Genomic DNA, 19844 nt, shown 5'->3' with positions numbered 1-19844 from the left:
TTAAGTAGATTCAAGTCGTTTACCCACCGTCTCTCCACATCTCCCAGTTTTGCAGTCTGGATATGGGCCAAGTGAATGTGACAGACTTACTCCCAGGTAAATAACTATTGAATTGCTTAGTCACTGCCCACCTAATTGCCAACAGTTCTAGCTCCCTGGATGATTGGGAGGCCCTCAGGCAGTACTTTTTTGATATTCCCTGGAATGATTATTGCTTCCATGGCCGGGAGCCATCTGAGTGTGCCTCACGCATTACAAAGGTTATTCTCTCGGGCACAGAAGCATACATACATTTCTCAAATCCTTTGACTAATGCAACAAAACCTTGGTTTGATCACGTTTGTTCTAATGCTGTCCACAACAAGGAGAGGACCTATAAAAGGTACCAGAACCAACTCACCCCTGAAATGTCTTTTTTGTTTCTGCCTGGAATTGTTCTAAGTCTGTTCGTCATTCTGCTAAAAATAATTTCATCTGTACTAAATGCTTGTGGTAGGTGGGGGCACTCACCATTCACTCACGTAATCTAGTGCTGCTCTCGGGTGTCTGCTCTTTCCTCTCCTCCATCCTTCTTTCCATCCATCCTCTTCTGTCTTTCCTTCATTCTTTCCTCTTTCTTCTGCCTGCGGGTGACTTTACACTCTCTCTTGTGTCTTTCTTTCCTTCATTCTTTCCTCTTCCTTCTGCCTGTGGGTGACTCTACACTGAGTGACAAGCCAAATGGTTTCCTGTACACCAGGAAACCATTTACTATGCTGGGTGGTAACCATATAACCAAATTTTGGCTCCTGGTGGTTTAGTGGGTAATAAAGGTGCTCCAGTCGGATTGAGCCGGTGAAGGTTTATATCCAAGGGATGGTTGGGGTTTATTGCTCACGTAATGCCACTTAGGGATGAGTGAGGCTGGTCACTCTCATCTTAAATGCCAGGACCAACTTTCCTAGCCCCGGGCTCCTACGCTCCTCGTGGGGCAACGTAGGATTAGATGATGGATGGATGGATGGACTAAATGCTTTGAACTCTCCAACTCGAATTCTTCCCGCTTCTTCTGGCACCTTGCCAAAAACCTTTCTAACAACTTTACTTCATCATCCTTCCCTCATCTACCCCGATGACTCTGTAGCTGTTTCTTCTACTGATAAAGCAGATCTCTCCACTCAGACTTTCTCCTCCAATTCCACCTTAAACGATTCCGGTGCTGTTCCTCCATCACTTTCCCCCTCTGACTTCCTCGTGGCTGACATTAAAATTTCTTCTGCTAATGTATTTTCCCCCATCACTGGCCTCAGTATTAACAAGGCATATGGACCTGATGGGGTCCCTCCTGTTGTCCTCAAGAACTGTGCTTCTGTGCTTACACCTTGCCTAGGTAAACTCTTTCGCCGTTATCTATGAACCTGCACCTTTCCTTCTTGCTGGAAGTTTGCACTCATTTAGCCAGTCCAAAGAAGGGTGACCATTCCCAACCCTTTAACTATCCCCCAGTTGCTTTAACATCCAGTGTTTCAAAAGTTTTGAGTCTGTTTTTAACAGAAAATTTTTAAAACATCTTTCCCGTCATAACCTTTCTGATTGTCAGTATGGGTTCCATCAGGGATGCTCCACTGGCAATCATCTCACCTACCTTTCAGACTCTTGGTCATCCTCCTTTCTGGACTTTGGTGAAAGCTTTGTCATTGCACTTGACATCTCAAAGGCTTTCGATCGAGTCTGACATAAATCTTTAATTTCCAAACTTCCCTCTTACAGCTTTTGGCCTTCTATCTGTACCTTCATCTATAGCTTCCATTTTGGTCGTTCTATAGCTGCTGTTGTAGATGGCCGCCATTCTTCTCGTAGATCTGTCAACAGTGGTGTTCCTCAGGGCTCTGTCCTATCACCAACTCTCTTCCTTTTATTCATCAATGACCTTCTAAGCTGTACATCTAACCCTATCCACTTATACCCTGACAATTCCACCCTTCACCTTTCCATTCGGTTCCTGCAATGTCCATCTCAACAGTTACTTCAGCAAACAAGGAATGATGCTATGGCACACCTAATGTCAGACTTGGCTCGGATCTTTGACAGGGATAAAAGTAATCTTGTTGTTTTTAATGCATCAAAGACTCAGTTCATACACCTATCAACCTGACATAATATTCCACCAGAGCACCCACTAATGTTTAATAATATCCAACTCAGTCTTGCATCATCCTTAAACATACTTGGGGTTTCATTCCCTCAGAACTTATCTTGGAAAGATCATATTACATCTCTTGTAAAATCTGCATCCAAGAGATTAGGTGTGCTAAGCCGACTCCGTACCTTCTTTACCTCTGCACAGTTGTTGACTTTATATGTGGGTTTTATTTGGCCCTGTGTAGAGTACAACTCTCATGTGTGGGGAGGCTGCCCACATACAGCTCTTCTTAGTAGGGTGGAGTCAAAGGCTTTTCTTCATATTAATTCTTCTCTTAGTGGCTTCCTTTAGCCTGTCTCTTCGCCGCATTGTTGCATCTTTATCTCTTTTCTATCGCCATTTCAGTGGTCACAGCTTCTTTGAACAGTCTGCTTGCATCCCTCCATCTCTGCGATGCATGCATAGCACCTGTCTAGCAACAAACTCTCGTCCCTTTTATGTCCAACTCTCTAATGCAAAAGTTAACCATTACTCCCAGTCCTTTATTTATGCAACAGGTCATCTCTAGAACTAACTGTCTTTGCCTGTATTTCCTACATCCTATGATCTCCAGTCTTTCAAACGCATTGTATCCAGGCATCTCGAAATGAACGGATCTTGAATTTGGCCTTCTTTTGTATTGTTTTTGTTTTTTCTTGGAAGGAACGGTTTGCAGGCTCCTGGCCTTTGATTCCTAATTCCTTGCATTAAAAAAAAAAAGAAGAAGTTGCTCATATTTCTCTCTGATTTCATCAACCCCCTGCTTGCAGAAGCAACTGGGTGGGGTTTTCCCTCATGTTCTTAGGACACGACAGCTCGCAGCCCCTCAAAACTTGCATCGACTTCCACAATGAACTGTATGGTGTAATCAGCACTCTTCATTATAGGAGTTTTTGTTATCCTTTCCTTTAACTGCTCAAATGCTTAAGTTTCAGCTGTACCCCAGTATTTAGTAACATCTGCCTTTGACACACCACATATCAGAGCATGTAGCAGTGCAGCCACCATAGCAAAACCAGCATTGAACCTCCTATAATAGGAGCAGAAAGCCACGAACGCCCTGACATCCCACAGTGTGTACAACATCAGTCACTCCTTTACCATGGGATCAGTGTAAATATAGATAAGAGCAAGGTGATGGTCGTTGAGAGAGAAGAGGACTCCCAGTATGATGTTACAGTGAATGGAAAGAGAAAGATTGGTGAGAGAGTTTTAAGTCCATAGGTACAGTGATAGAAGAGAGAGGTCTGTCTATCTATTGCCAGATGCCTAATCCCATAAGGGGTGGCCATTTGACTTTAAGTTACTTTTTTTTTTTTTTTACAGGGAGGGGCACTAACCCTTCACCAACCCGCTTGTTGACACGTAGGGAGCACGTATGGTTTGGTTATATGGTTACCACCCAACGTTGTAAATGGTTTCTTGGCTTACAGGAAACCATTTGGCTTGTCACTCAATGTAAAGCCACCTGTAAAGGAAAGAAAAGCAAGAAGAAGTGACAGGAAAGATGGGAGAAATAGGAAGAGAGGAGGGCAGGCACAGAAAAAGAATGATAAAGGCTAAGGAAGCAGTAGGCAGCACTGCATCAAGTGAGTGGATGATGGTTGGCACCACCTACCACTAATGAGAGAGGTAAATGCACAAAAGAAATGGAAAACAGTGTGGCACGGGGCAGGAAGGTGTATGGTGCTAAGAAGTGCTTGATAAGAAGTGGAGGTCTGAGTGTGGTGGCTACGAGGCTTGCATGAAGAGATTTTAGTGCCAACTGCAACATACAGGTGTGAGACTATGGTGTGACATACAACTGAAAGCCAAGGGTAAGAGAATGGAAATGGGAATGTTGAGGAATGTGTTTGGAGCAAGGAGAGTGGATAGAACAAGGAATAATGGGATTTGTCAAAGAAGTGGAGTAAGGAGGTATGTGGACATGAGTTGAAGTGTGCCTAGATGGTATGGTCATTTGGGGAGGATTGGGTATATCTGAGCAAGTTTGAAGGTGACATTGTTGCCCAAGAGAAAAATGGATAGATATGGTATATAGCTGTATGCAAAGACAAGGTATATACGAAGAGTGAGCCACCTAGGGACTGACAGCAAATTGAGCTGATTGAAAGAATTTTGTACAGAGGAGTACAAGTAAGTGATTATGGTTTGTCATCTCATTTCTATCACAGTGAAGTGATAATTGTCGGCTTTACTCTAGCTGATACATGGTTTGAAGCACATAAATGTAAATGCTTCTGCCTGTGAGGCGAAGTCAGGATTCTGAGATCTTGAATGGTAAGTGAATGATAGTGTAGTCCTTTGAATTGAGCCAACTTTGGTTAATTTTTTTTCCTACTTCTCCCCACCCCAGGATGGGAGAGAATGATGATGATGTTAAATTAATTGTTGTCTTAGTTTATTGTTGTAAAACTGGAATGTCCAAGAAAAGGTATAGAGTAAAATTCATGTAGTAGCATGAGTTATTGATAACACCTTTTTTTAGGTGTTTTAATTTATATTTATTCATATCCTTTTTTCTTTTCAGGTAAATCGGTCATGCCCCGAGCATCCATACGATTGAGGCTATGCACATTTGTAAATTTTAGAAATATATATATTTAAAAAAACAAAAAAGAAAAATACCTATGTGCCATTATTGTTCATTGTGCCAGTTGGGAATCGCATGCGACCCACAGACAATGGAGAGGGAGCCAGTTGTGGCCACACAATTGCTGAAACCAAGTGTCTCGCAGTTTTGTTACAATGGCGGAACTGGCAATCTGTGCAGCGCTTATCTGTGCTTTAGAGTGAGATGTGTATATGTGTGTGTGGGGGGATGGGGGGGAGGGCCACTAGGTGATGACAACGCATTCTGTGAAGTTGAAAATATCATTGACTCGCTGATCCAGGAGTGCAGTGCAGTGGAACCCGAACTTCGAAGTATGTACAGAAATACATAACTTACTAATAAATACAAATGACTAAGTGATCCACTTCTTTCTTACTGATATGTTTGACTATTAACAAGGTGATGGTTTTTGGATAACTTGCATTTTGTTGTTGACTGCAGAAGAACAACACCTTGGTATGAATTTTATTTAATGGCAGTACCATATGCAACATAACTAACTTTTTGGAAACTTAGATATGTTATTGCTCGGTGTGGTGGACGTGAGAATATTGTACCTTGCCGGGAATGTAACCAGTCTTATTAAGTGTTCCTCTTCAGCTCCCAAAGGAAGTGGGGTTTTAACAGTCCAGAAATTGTACTATGCAGAGGTATATTTGAAATAATTGGTCAACCAACTCCCTAAAACGTACTTTGCTCCCTCCTTTAGTTCCACATGACTAGTTAGACTAGCGACATTACTAGCAGTAACTGCTATTACTGCCAAAAGTACAAGATGTAATGGGTTGTTAGGGAACTGCATTTCTCTTTGGTTGATGAACATTCCTGTTGATGAACATTCCTGCCATTTCTTTTGTTTCACCTCAGTCCATGGAAGTAGTGTAATGGTAGTTTGATTTTGAAATTAATAGTATAGGGTTGAAGCGCTCAGGTAGTAGTCTAGTAATACTGCCAGGAGAGAAACTCGGCCTTTTATTTAAACTTAGAGTAATTATTTTGGGGGGAGGGAGGGAGGAAGAAAATGAATTTGAAAGGAGCAAATAATTTTTCACCCAAGGTTTATTTAAACAAGCTCAACTTCTAAAGTATACCAAACCAAATAGTTAAATTACTGTACTATCTCTGGGATCCACTCCTAAATCTCACTGCTGTCTGTATCTCTTGTGGATGCGAGGAGGGACAACTGTATTTTATTTGAAGTGGCTACAGGTGAGAGTCTTGCGATAATTTATATATGCGGTTTGTTTTAGTTCACGTAAAAGAATGATATTGTCAGTATGAGAGTTAAGTTTATAGGAAATGTATTTTTAGATTTAAATTGTTTATACAGTACATACATTTATTGTGAAGGCCAGTTGCCAAATATGGATTGTCATTTTTAAAGCAATGGCCACATAACATAGTTCCTTTCTGTGTATAAGCCATTGCTGGTCATGTTCATGTTGCAAAAGAGGTATACACACTGCAGTTGCTTTTAATAAAACAATGTTTGTGAAAGTATATGGACTTATTCAGTATTCAGAGGTATATCATTTACCAACTTTATTATTTTAGTGTTTTATTATATTACAATCCTGGATGAAGTATGGTAGGTGTTTGGCCTTGCTGTGATTAGGAAAGGGAAACTGTTTGCATTTGCAAGGATAATGAAGGTACCTGTATTGTTAATATTATCTATTTGCTTTATGTAGTGTAGCCATATGATTTACTTTTTTATCAAAGCACTGATAAAAGTGAATTTCTGTATATTTTATTCCCAGAGTTGCTCAAACAGTGCATAGACTAAGCCTTGCTGATTATCAAGTTACTGTATTTGCATCTATTTTTCTCAGTAAGCTAATCAGAATTCCAGTGTGTGAGAAGCAGAGGCATATTAGTGTAAATTCTTTCTTACAATGAACATGGTCAGCATGGTGCAAAATGCATTTTTGATGTAACCATTGGTGATGTGATGGAATGAGTCTGGGGCAGACTGCCAGTTTTTCCCCAATGTTGGCAGTGAAGCTGGCCCGCTCGACGTCTTGACTGTGGTATATTATGTGGCATTATGAGGAAAAAAAAAAAGTGGTAGTTGTGTAGCATTATATAGCATAATGCAATATTCACAATTTCTCACTACATTACAGGCAGATGCTTGATGAAGTAGATTAGTTATTTTGTAATCAAAACTAGGATGGACTAGCTGTATGTATGCATATGTTGCATTTATATATACAGTGTATATATATATGAATATATACAGTGTAGTGTATATGCAGTCAGTATATGCATATATATACAGTATATATAATATACATATGAAAAATTACACTTACAGTCATACTTACTGGTACATACACAAACACAGACTTGTTACACTGTGTAACTAGAGAAAGTACTGTTTGGGATGGGTAACTGGTAGCGCAGAGTTTTGTATGTTGGTTCTAACAAATATTAGCATGGACTTGCGCATTCTTCTTTAAGATGACATCCCCCTAACACTTTCCCACCCTTATAGCCTCTAGTGTTCAGTTGGCTTAAGACTCCAGTGATTCCATGCCTGATGGTTGTATATAATGGTTGTCTCCCTCTCCCTCGTGTCTTCCCTCCCTCACGCCCGCCTTCACACCAAGTTTCAGCCTCATCTTTTCTACTTTCTTAACTTTTTCAGTCTTCTACATAGCTATACTGTAGGTATTTTAAGCTTTGGTCTTAATTTTTAATGGACACACATCACAGAGGATATTGAATGAAATAGCAAATTGAAAAGCAGTAACCCACAAATGGTAGATCAGCACACACAATGCCTCAAACCTTTCATGTAATGGACTTTGCCTTCACTTGTAATGTATTGAGTCAGTCTTCTATTAATTCTTATCCTATCTTTAATTGTCTTTGCATTTGCATTTTTTTTTTTTTAAGTACAGTTTTTCTGGTTAACTTATTTTTTCCAGGTTTCCCACTAGTTTTCTAGTTTTCTCTCATATGTACTATACTCTCCTTCTCCAGCCTCTGCTGGATCGGCTTTTTATTTTACTAAATTCTTTCTGTTGATAATTTGTTTTAAATCCAAACCAAGTGGCAAAATAAGAAAGGCATCACCAGCAGTGCATTGCACTGACTGCCATGTGGTGATATCTTTAGAGCGTGCCATAAAAAGTACCAACACCATATCTGTCCTTTTTCTCTTACTCTCTACCTCTTTCATATCTCCTTCCCCTTGCCATGTGATTTTCATACTTTGCATGGATCCACTTTCACATGTGTATCATTGTATAGGTCCAGAGTATTTTATTACCCTACTCAGATGTATATTACACTAAAGGTGCAATGATTTGATATATGTTTTAGTTTTGTATATATATTCTATAAGTGATAACTAATCAGTAAATTGGCTTTCATCCCTACATCTGACATTAGGAATATAAATATTGCTAGTGATGAACTTTTGCTAACGAGGATAAAAATATTATTTATTCTTTTAATTGGAAAGACTTTTGTACAATACTATGTTACCTAAAATTATGTACAATAATAAAGGCTGATGAATGTGTTATGTTGTATGACACAAATCTTCGCGTGATGTGTAAAGTTGGAGTGTATGCTGACCAATGGTGTGTTGTGTGCAGTTTTTTAATACAGTTTTACATTGATTGGGTGGTGTAAAGCTTGGGGAAGGTGCACAGCTTCATTAGCTTGCTTTAAAAGAAAAGTCTCTGGTATGATTTTTTTTTATTTTTTATTTTTTTTATTTTTTTATTTTTATAAAGTAAATCATGGTTGGTGGGGGCGCTCGTCACCCACTCATTTGATGTAGCGTTGCTCTCAGGTGCCTGCCCTTTCCTCTCTTCCTTCTTTCTTTCTATCCTTCCTCATCTGTCTTTCCTTCATTCTTTCCTCTTCCTTCTGTCTACAGGTGATCCTACGCTTGAGTGACAAGCCAAAGAGTTTCCTGTACACCAGGAAACCATTTACTGCGCTGGGTGTTAAACATATAACCAAATTATGGCAGCAGGTGGTTTAATGGGCAGTTAAGGCACTCCAAACAGAATGAGCCTGTGCAGGTTTAGATCCAAGAAGTGGTAGGGGTTTATTGCCCATGTAATGCCACTCAGGGATGAGTGAGGCCGGTCACTTTTATGTTAAATGTCAGGACCAACTTGCCTAGCCCTGGGCCCCTGCACTTTTCGTGGGGAAACACTGGATTAGATGATGGTGAATGAATGAATGAAAAATCCATTTTGTGTATCTGCTCAGTGGTAGGTGGGGGCACTCACCATCCACTAACTCAGTGTAATGCTGCTGTCGGGTGTCTGCCCTTTCCTGTCCTCCATCCTTCTTTCCTTCCATCCTCTTCTGTCTTTCTTTCCTCCAGTCTTTCCTTGTCCTTCTGCCTACGGGTGACTTTACACTCCCTTTTCTTTCTTTCCTTCATTCTTTCCTCTTCCTTCTGCCTGTGGGTGACACTACACTGAGTGACAAGCCAAATGGTTTCCTGTACACCAGGAAGCCAATTACTACACTGGGTGGTAACCATATAACCAAATTTTGGCGCCTGGTGGTTTAGTGAGTAGCTACGGTGCTCCAATCAGATTGAGCCAGTGAAGGTTTATATCCAAGAGGTGATGGGGTTTATTGAGATGCTGGATGTGGCGAGTAGCTGGACAAATATGCAGGTGGCTATACAAAGTTCAGATACTCTCAGCACCATTATTCTGTACCATGAATAGATGTTAGTATTTCCCATTTTTCTAACGCCTTAGTACTGTCAACCACCAATAGATAATAAGATTTATTCCCTTTTTTTAGGTGGCTGTTCATTATGGCAGATCAGTGAATCGCTCTGCCTGGAGAACTGCGGAGGTGACTGATACGGTGATACTAATTATGGATGTAACTGGTATGCAGTTGGCTATATCAGTGCCATCGGAGTTACGTCTCTCTGTAGTAGCTGTCTTAAATAGATGTTAATATGTTCCCATTTCCCTAACAGCATCAGAGTTAACTGATAATCTTTCTCTGCCATCATTAATAATTTTATTTTTCCTGCCACAGAGTTAACACAGTCTCAGCACTAATATTTTTCCATTTTCCTACCACAGTTCAGTCTGTTGGTGGTAGGTGGTGGCAACCATCATCAACTCACTTGATGTAGTGCTGCCTACTTCTTCCTTAGCCTTTATCATTCTTTTTGTGTGCCTCCCCTCCTCTCTTCCTATTTCTCCTATTTTTCCTATCACTTCTTGTTGCTTTTCTTTCCTTTACTTGTGGCTTTACATTGAGTGACAAGCCAAATGGTTTCCTGTAAGCCAAGAAACCATTTACAACACTGGGTGGTAACCATATAACCAAACCATATGTGCTTCCTACGCGTCAACAAGTGGGTTGGTGGAGGGTTAGTGTCCCTCCCCGTAAAACAAATAACTCAAAGTCAAATGGCCACCCATTACGGGATTATGGATTCTGGCAATAGATAGATAGATAGACAGTTCAGTCTGTACCAATATTTATCATTTTCCTACCACATGTAAGAGCCTCAGCCTAATAATTCCCATTTTCCTACCACAGTTAAGACGGTCACATCATCTCTGCCACCAGTACGTATTCCCTTTTTCAGGCTGGCTGTTCATCGCGGCAGAGCAGTGGATTGCTCTGCCTGGAGAACTGCCGTGCTGCCAGATATGGTGAGTAGCTACAAATGACAGGTATGCAGGCGGCTGTATTAAGAGCTAAGACTCTCACAGCACCATCTGTACCACGATGAGAGAGGGGGAGAGGGAGGGAGGGAATGTAGGCTACTTTAATCTTGGTAACAGCTGAGAGAGAGACCATGACCAATTACTCATTCCTACCTCAAAGAATTAACTAAGCGATTTATTTATTTTGCATATTACACCCTGTTCAGTTACATAAATCCTTCCAATATCGCGTAACACCGTTTCGTAAGCGATATATTTTGCCTATTACACCTTCATGTCCCGTTCAGTTACGTAAATCCTTCCAATATCGCGTAACACCGTTTCCTGAGCGATTTATTTTGCCTATTACACCTTACTGTCCTGTTCTCTTATAAATCCTAATACTGCCTAACACATTTTCTTAACAATTGATATTGCTTATTACGCCTTGGTGCCCTGTAGCCTACTGTATTATTCAGACCTCCAGTATTGCCTAACACCTTTTCCTAAGCGATTCATTTTGCGTATTACACATTACTGTCCTGTAACATAAATCCGTCCAATATTACCATACTCTGCATAATGTACAGAAGGATATTAACCAGCCATATCCAAAAATACTCTTAAATCACTGAGGAAGTGCTAGGGAGCTTCCTTACCTGACGTGAATACTTAATCTTTAATACAACATAGACTGCATGAATAACGTAAATATAGTAACGTAACAGAATAATAAATAAATAGCCAAGGAATAGGTGTTCCTAGCCGCACGGGAATAACCTTCCAGTTTTACAAAATGCTCTTCAGTACCTGCAGATTTATTTTAGCCTATGTCATTTATGTACTTATTTATTTTCACATTTATTTTTGCTGTTTCGGAAGCATAATGGCCTTTTTCCGTTCTTAAGTCAAAGATGAGGGTAATATATTAGTTTCCCCTTTAATTATCTATGCAGAACATTCTCTGATCTGGCTTCATTTCAGAATTATTTACATAAAACGTCAACTTTTACTCAGCAAAGAGGAAATTGTTAAGTAATTTAAATGTTATTGTGAAAGTATGTAATTTTGACTGATTTCAAAGAATTTTAAGTTTCAAAACGTTTGTGTACCTTGAATACGGTTCGTGTTGTAGCTGATGGAAGTGATGTAAAACTAGTTACATAATCAATTAAACACTCTTTGACGCCTGTAGATAAATTTTCTGCAATTTTTATATGGTTTTTAAGAAATAATATGGTTCCTACAGCTTGAGAAAAATTATTTTAAACGTATTTAAAGACCCGTGGATTCGACGTCATTGTCGCGTCAGTTTCTTACCATAGTGAGTGGTTCGAGAGAGGGTAGGAGAAAATCTTAATTATTCACGATGGTAAGTATGTTTTGGATATTTTGCTTATGTACAGAGAATTTTTTGGGATATGCGGATTTTGTAAAGGTGGAGGGAATAGTGGAGGAATGAGAGGGAGAGGAGGGAAGAATGGAGGAAAGTGGTGGGTTGGGGTGGAGGTGATCGTGGTATGACGACAAAGCCGAAGGTGTATTTATCCTTGTATGGAATTGAGAGGTATATGAGGGAGGGGGGGGGTGCTTTGGGGGAGGGTAGTCAAATGGTGGGTGACAGAGTGACTTGGAGGCGTTTTGTCTGCGGCCACCCTTTGCGGGATTAGGGCGTCGGGCTATAGATAGATATAATTATTATTTTTTTCTTTGCACATGTTTGCCTTTTTTTTTTTTTTCATACTTTGGAACACACCTGTTGGAGTGTGAAGTCAGTTTCGAATTAAAATCACAATAAGAATCGAAATTTGTTTCCTGGTTAGGTTCGAAATGTAAATAGATCGAAAAGAAAAAGTTGACCGAAGTCAGATAGGGGATAAAATCAGGAAAATTGAAATAGAGAGGCTGCCAGAGATCAAACAGCGTGGAGAGCTGCCGATTAGATTACGAAGGCCGATGCAAGCAAGCGCGTTGGTGTCTTTATAAATGGTACAGTAACTATTTCCAGACTATATTAATCATGTACATTTTGAACTGGAAGATATAGCCCTCATTAACCCCATCGGAGCTGTAAGTCCTCCCTGAGTTGTAAAATGCTTGGTGGTAGCAAAAATAAAACCCAATATAAATCACTAAGAAAGAGGTGCTAGGGGAGCCTCCTTAAGGTAAAACGTATGTTTACCATCACCGGAATATCGCTAAATATGTAGATATTCTAAAGAATATCGAGATACGGTATACCTTCCACCTAAAAGTTAAGGTAATTGATAACTAGAAGTAGACCAAAAAACAGAAGGTTTGTGCTATATACAAAATCTTCATAAATATAAAGGCTTGTAGTCACGGGAGAAATTGCTAGAGCTTTATAGAAATATATAAAAAAAAGTTTATTTCTTGGAGGTAGACGTTATAATTGACGTCGTGGAATATTACAATAACAGTGAACAGAGCGAAAAAATTAAAATTAGTAATACTAATCCGGGCACCAACACTCGAAATGCTGTCAATGAGTTGTACATAAAATGAATTGTTGGCGTGATTATTGTTATTCTTTGAGGTTTATTAACATGAAAGCACCTTATCTTGTACAATAAAATGTTTTGATGTTTTATGAACCATTACTTTGATATTTACGATGGTCTTTTTACTTTAAGTCGTCCATGCTCAGGTTTGTTTTCATTATTGGAACGGAAGCTTCGAGAAGGGCGATGATCACTCGTAGGTGGGTGGTATTTGTTTTTCCTCGTCTTTCTCAGCATATCACATTTCACGTAAATTTGATTGAATTAGCCGTGAGATTAATGGCTACAGGTCAGTTAGAACGCAAAACAATTTTGTAAAGAGCAGTTTTAGGTAAAAGCAGCCAATATTCCTCTTGCTGATCGTGGCTCCGAGAATGGTGGCTTCATTTTGTCACCTGTTCAATCTGATGGCATATTATTTGTATTATTTTCACCGGCAATAGATAGATAGATAGATTTTTACTTCGTCCGACCCACAGACGATATTGATTAACTTTGTGAGTGATAAAGTCGTGAGGAAGTTAACGGTGGCTGTGTATATTTCAAAATTAAAATTTGGAGATAGCATGAATAAAATCATAAACAGGTACAGGTAGGCTGCAGACCCGTTCATCGTACGTAGCTTTTAGAAAATCATAATACTGATTCTTTTCTTAATGCGTTTCAAAAATTTGACCATGAAATCTTGCAGATCATCAGTTTTCATGTTTTTTGAGCAACCAACCTCACCCCAGTAACTAGTGTTTTGGGTGCCAGTTTTCAAAGTAAAAATCAGTAATAACAGCAAAACCATGGGAGATTCAGTTTGATCAGAAGGCAAGCCAGGTACTGAAGTTAGTTCCATCAGAAAACCATGGATTACTAACATTTTTTAAAAATTAATGGAAATAAATGTAAATGAATAACAGGCAATTTTTTTTTGTTTTTACCTAACCATTTTTGTGTGTGTGATCTGCAAGGTGACATTGTACTCTTATATTGCAGTTTTTTCATTTCTAATTTTTTCTTTTCCAGCTTTCAGGTTACTAGAATGATAATTTACTCAGTTATTGTTCATGCCTTTCATTTTTTTTTTTTTTTCTTTATTCTTCAGGGAGACTGGGGACCACCTTATTTTGTAGTTTTCTTAAGTTTTGATGCTTATAATTCTCCTTATTGAGTAATGTTTAAAAATCAGATTTTGTTTACAGTTGCAGTGGCATTGAAGACAGCTGTCATACGAGAGCACCATTTCAGTACTAATTTACCCTTATCAGTGCTGACTTATCAAAACCAAACTCTCAGCTAACCAGATTTATACAAACCAAACCCTGACAAAGTATTTTTTCCTAACCTAACAAATTTTTTAACCTGACCCAACATATTTTGTTCTAACCTAAAGTAAGGCCCAGATCTGATCCTAACTTACAGTAACCTGTTCCCATATGCATAAACTTCTAATGAAGTTGTGCATAAGGCTGTTATATTTTGATGATATTGGGCATAAGGATGCAGTATTGTGAAGTGCAAATGTAACAGCAGTTTACAAAAAGGGAGATATAAGTGAGCTGGGAAATAGCAGACCTGTTAGCTTAACCAGTGTAATATGTAAAATTATAGTCAGTTTTAACCAGTGTAATATGTAAAATTATAGTCAGTTTTAAAGGAATGAAGACAGCTTATGTGAGAGAACAGTCTATTAAGTAATAAGCAATTTGGGTTCATACATGGAAAATCATCTATGCCACAGCTTTTTCAGGTGATAGAAGAATGGACTAAGATTTCTTATGATGGGGCTGCAGTTGACATAGGCTGCTGTGACTTCGTGAAGGCGTTTGACACTGTACCACACAAGCAGCTCTCGGAGAAGTTATAAAGCTATAATATCAGTGGAACCATCCTAACACGGGTAAAGTCATTCCTCGGAGATAGACAACAACGGGTGATAGTAAATGGAGAATCTTTAGAAGTGGAAAAGATAGATAGTGGTGTGCCTCAAGGTTCAGTCATAGGGCCCTTGCTGATTGTGATTTACATAAAAGATCTGCCAGACGTGGTGAAAAAACAGCAAAATTACTTGTATGCGGGCGACTCCAAAATATTTCAGACCGTTGACAAAGACGAGGATAGTTATATGCTACAAGAAGATTTGGAACAGATGAGGAAATAGTCTGTGATATGGTTGCTGAAATTTCAGCCAGAGCAATGTAAATTCATGAGAATAGGGAGCACAGCGGCACAGAAAATTAAATATGAAATGTATGAGGAAATTGGTGAAAACTGTTCAGAGAGGGACCTCGGCGTTGTTATATACAACGAGCTCAGTTTTAATGAATGCATGGCAGATAAACAAAGCCATTAGACAAGTGGGAATGCTAGGCAGGACTTTTGTGGTCCTGGATGAGGATATGTTCAGATAATTTTACACTGGTATGGTGAGACCTCACTTGGAATATACAAACCAGTTATGGAGCCCCTGCAAGATCAAGGTTATAGGGACCCTGGAGAACGTACAAGAAAGAGTAACGAAACTAGTATCGTCACTAAGGGAATTATGATATCCTGAATGGCTGAGAAAATTAAATCTACCCACGTTGGTGAATTGAAGATCCCAAGGAGACGTGGTAAAAGTATTCATGATTACTGATGGAATTTATGACCAAGTAGTGTGTGAGGTTATGTTTACAATCCTGGAGGAATTTATAATTGGGGGCCATATCAAGATCTTAAAGCAACGATCATGTCTAAACCCAAGAAGCAGTGCATTCTGCAGTTGGTTTGTGAATACAATAGTTGGAACAATCTACCTGCAGATATGATTACCGGGTAACTCTGAATTGGGTCAGTGTTTTTTGAGAGAGGAAAAAAAAGACAAGATATGAGTCAACCAAGAACCAAAATTTGACTATAAGGGGAAAATTAATAACGTTACTGTAAACTCAATTATTCGGTGTAATTCAGCGAAGCCCCATGCCAAATAACGTGAAACGCCAGATATTGCTTAGTACTCCCCATTGGCACAGTATTTGGTATCGAGCCGGATTTTGCATTACTCTCTGTCTCGACCCTCTATCCTAAAAACTTTCCCATGAGTAAAAGATGAAAATTAAGCATAAAATACAATAAAGGAGTAATAGAATACAGTCATACAGAGCTGGTTGGCTACTGTTTTCGAGGCAGGTGATATACCTCAACAGCAGATGTTTCATAGAATGCTGGTTACGTACTGGTATTGGATATGGCTGTAATAGAGCCGAGCCAGCAGCTCTGGATATTGTGTTGGGCCGGATATTGCGACAACGGGTAAGTGAGAGTTTATTGTATTCTCCACCACCTCCAACCATGCCACAGTGATGGATAATTGAGAGTTGACGTACAGGTATACCTCGATATACGATACCCCTTGATGCAATACCCTGGCTTAATGATGGGGGTAGAAATACCACCATACCCTGCCTAACGATGGCCAAACCCCGGTTTAACAATGTGTTTTGATTTTTTTCTGCGAATCGATGATATTTTAGACTCAGATTGTGTGTTTAGGTTGATTTATAAACTATTTTTAGAGTTAGATTAAAGTGTTTTAGTCATAAGTGGGGTGAACATTGTCATTTTGGGGTGCAGCTTACTAAGCTTGATTTTTCTAAGATGATTTTCAGGTTTTATATGTTGGTTTTAGTGAGTTACAGGTGTTAGGCTTAAGTTAGCTTCTTTTACAGCTGTTAGGCCATTTTGATTGGCTTTGTTTTTGGGCCCATTTGGGTGGGTTTAGGACTTGGTTGGGGGGGGGAACCCAAGGCTGAAAAACACATCCCATTACATTAAATTTACCCCGATATACGATACCCCGCTTGATGATGGGTTTTTACCAAACCAAATGCATCGTTAAACCAGGGTATACCTGTATTCTCCACCTCCACCAACAAAGCCACATCAAGTGTTTAAAAGGTATTGAAAGTCTGAAGCTGGTATCAGGCCTAAACAGCCTCTTCCAGAATGACATCAGTGAGCATCTGTGAGTGATATTCTTAAAGTTAAAAAAACTGCTGCCTTCTGTCTTGAATAACGAGGAAATGAAAAGTATGTGCACAAAGGTTGAGAAAAGTGACTAAAAATGAAATTCAGTGCAGTATTATAAATTTATCGTGAACGTAGTTTGAAGTCCTACAAAATAGAGTATAGAATCTGGCCAAACTGTGGGTTTGTTACTTCTATAAAATATGATTCCGTGTGAAGAGGATGGAGAATTCGAGAACCTTGAAGAGTGCATGCGAATGAGGAGGTGAGGGATACCAAGGCTTAAGACATTTGGCAATAGATATAAAAAGTGATGCCATCATATTGCAGCACAAGAGGATTCTCTTCATGCTTGTAAAATGTACATTGATTGACATTACAAAGGTGTACAGAAGTGCATTTAATGCACTTCTGTACATCTTTGTAATGTCAGTCAATGCAATTTTGTGTGTGTGTGTGTGTGTGTGTTGTTTCCACATATTGAAATATACTTTTTTTTCCCTTGTTGTAGGAATAATGTATAAAAACTGCAAAATTAGGTTGGACAGTTTGATACCAGCTATTTAGGAAAATATTTCCCCCAAACTTAACCACATGTAAATCATTGTACAATGTGACCTCAGGGATAAGGAACTGGATAGGGAGGCTGCCAAAGATCAAACAGCTTGGAGAGCTGCCATTAGGTGACCAAGGCCGATGCATGCAAGCACGTTGGAGCCATTATAAACAGTATGACAATAACCCTTACAGTATGTTGTGCCTGCTACTCAGTGCAGGTATTATCTGTTATGATCAAGTGCTTGTTATTTTGTTATATTCCCAGATCACCAGTATATTGTTTACATTTTCAGTTGGTGTTAGTAGGTGGTTGCAACCATCCTCTCACCCACGTGGTGTAGTGCTGTTTACTTCCCTTTTCTCATTCTATCTGTATGTCTGCCTTCCTGCCTTTCTACTTCTCCCCATCCTTTGTATTTTTATTACCCTTCTTTTCATTTCAGGTGGCTCTACACAAAGTGACAAGCGTACGGGCTTATATTACTCGGGGAAACCATTTACAGTCTTGTTTTGCTACATGATAAGGTTGCACCAAGTGAAAACCTGTTGCAAAGTGACTAATCGTATAGTGAGGTTGATATAACATGGGCTCAATGGGATTAGGAAGGGTGGCCACTACTGCGGAACCTAATATGTCCTCCAAATCCTTTGCCACTCACCTGAAGTTTGTTCTAGGTTGGTCCGAGTCATCACCAGTGGCCCTTCCCGAGGCTGGGAGGGCCTGGACAATCATCCAGGTCCTCAGCAGGAGATGAAGAGAGACGGGGAGAGTGATACAGCGATTCCAAGGCAGAGTGATGCGCTGAGGCTGATGGAGAGAGGTGAGGCCAGTGGAGAGTGGAGCATTGAAGTGTATCCATGTTTATGTGTACATGTGTATTTATATGTACAGTATGCATATATTCATGTATATATGGAGATGTGCAGAAATGTATGATTGTTGAATCTGTTACTACCATTACTGGCACTGCTACTACTAACCCCCTTTTTCCCCCCTAACTGTGTGTAATTTTCCTCACAGTACTACTACTGCTACTCATACTACTAATCCACTATAAATTTGTATTATAACATATGATTGTCCTTATGTCTGTGTGTGTGTGTATCTGCTAACCACATTGTCCGTGTCCCACCGTCGATAACTCTTACCCCCCATCGCTACCACAGTTGCAACCCCCTCTCTCACATCCACCATCAACCCTACACCACACTACCCCTCACCTCATCGCTGGGCCACCAGGACTGTTGTCCACCTTTTCACCGGTGAATATACGTGGTATGCGTTAATAATAATAATTATAATAACAACCACAACATAGACGTGTAGTGTTCCAAACATTGCATATATAATCTGCAGACCCAAAACATGGCTCTATTACGGAGCACTGATATATTAAAGAACTGGCTATCAAATGATGCAAACCACGCAGTGATCGGCCCTGTGGTTGCTGAAATATAAGCTTCTCAAAAGCGTTACGGTCAGGCCATTCATATGTGAGAAAATGCCACTACAGTAATCCCTTTGAGATTTGCTTTTGGCAGGCAGTGCACATGACACGTGCCTTCGAAAATCTTGAAAGGGGGGCAACAGGCCAGACAGTTGTAAAAGCATGAACCTTGGTAGGTAGATAACCATCATTATACTCTAGGCATCCTCAGGATGTAAGGGGACATTTCAGGTCTTGCTCGTACCTCACCAACAAAGCCGTTTTACTGGTGCAGTATATTGTAAGCCCCTCGTGTAAACTTCGTGTTGGCTGTAAGTCACGCAGCCAGCCACAGCATAGATTTATACTGGGTTTAGAGAGGATTCTACCCAGCTTCAAAACATGAACACAGGCTGATGACAGTTAACATAAACAGTGTAAGGTGAACGGAGGCTACTGCATTTTTAATTAAGCAGTAAACAGCTCTCCAGATACAATGGCCTCAGTATTTAAATAAAGGTTGAACATATCCATGATAATGTACTGTAAAGTATTTGCATAACTTGAGTATATACAGTACTAGAATGAGATAAGGACAGCAAAGGTGGCGTCTGTCCCCCGTCCTCCAAACCTTCCAACCGAAAGCCGGCTGGAAAGAGTCAGAAGGAACACCACGTAGTATGGAAAAACAGTATATATTTATCATTATGGTGGAAATTGTGGATTTTTACTTTTTTAATGATATTGTGATATTGATATTCTTAGTGATTTGATTAGTGTTGGGTATTACTGATGGCTTTATTTTACCTGGTTAGAGTTTGATTATGCGAGGCATGGATTTTCGTGATTGATTATTATTATTTTATTTGTTATAATTTTTATTTTTTATTTACAGTATTTTTGATTTAT

At 39.5% G+C, this 19844-nt stretch overlaps 1 protein-coding gene across 3 annotated transcripts in view; it reads left to right on the top strand.

Moving 5' to 3' along the window:
- LOC145412242 (E3 ubiquitin-protein ligase ZNRF1) overlaps positions 1 to 8307 on the top strand; it is a 132308-nt gene extending 124001 nt beyond the window's left edge. For all 3 annotated transcript variants that reach the window (XM_080282184.1, XM_080282183.1, XM_080282182.1), the window contains one exon: positions 4692 to 8307. In XM_080282184.1, coding sequence (XP_080138310.1) covers positions 4692 to 4727 — 36 coding nt within the window. In that variant the 3' untranslated portion in view covers positions 4728 to 8307. The remainder of the gene's footprint in view (positions 1 to 4691) is intronic.
- Positions 8308 to 19844: the final 11537 nt, after the last annotated feature.

This window comes from Coenobita brevimanus, chromosome 92 (genome assembly GCF_032717465.1).
Source record: "Coenobita brevimanus isolate Jiangsu-jjx chromosome 92, ASM3271746v2, whole genome shotgun sequence".
Lineage (NCBI taxonomy): Eukaryota > Metazoa > Arthropoda > Malacostraca > Decapoda > Coenobitidae > Coenobita > Coenobita brevimanus.
This window is presented reverse-complemented; position numbering and strand designations above follow the sequence as displayed.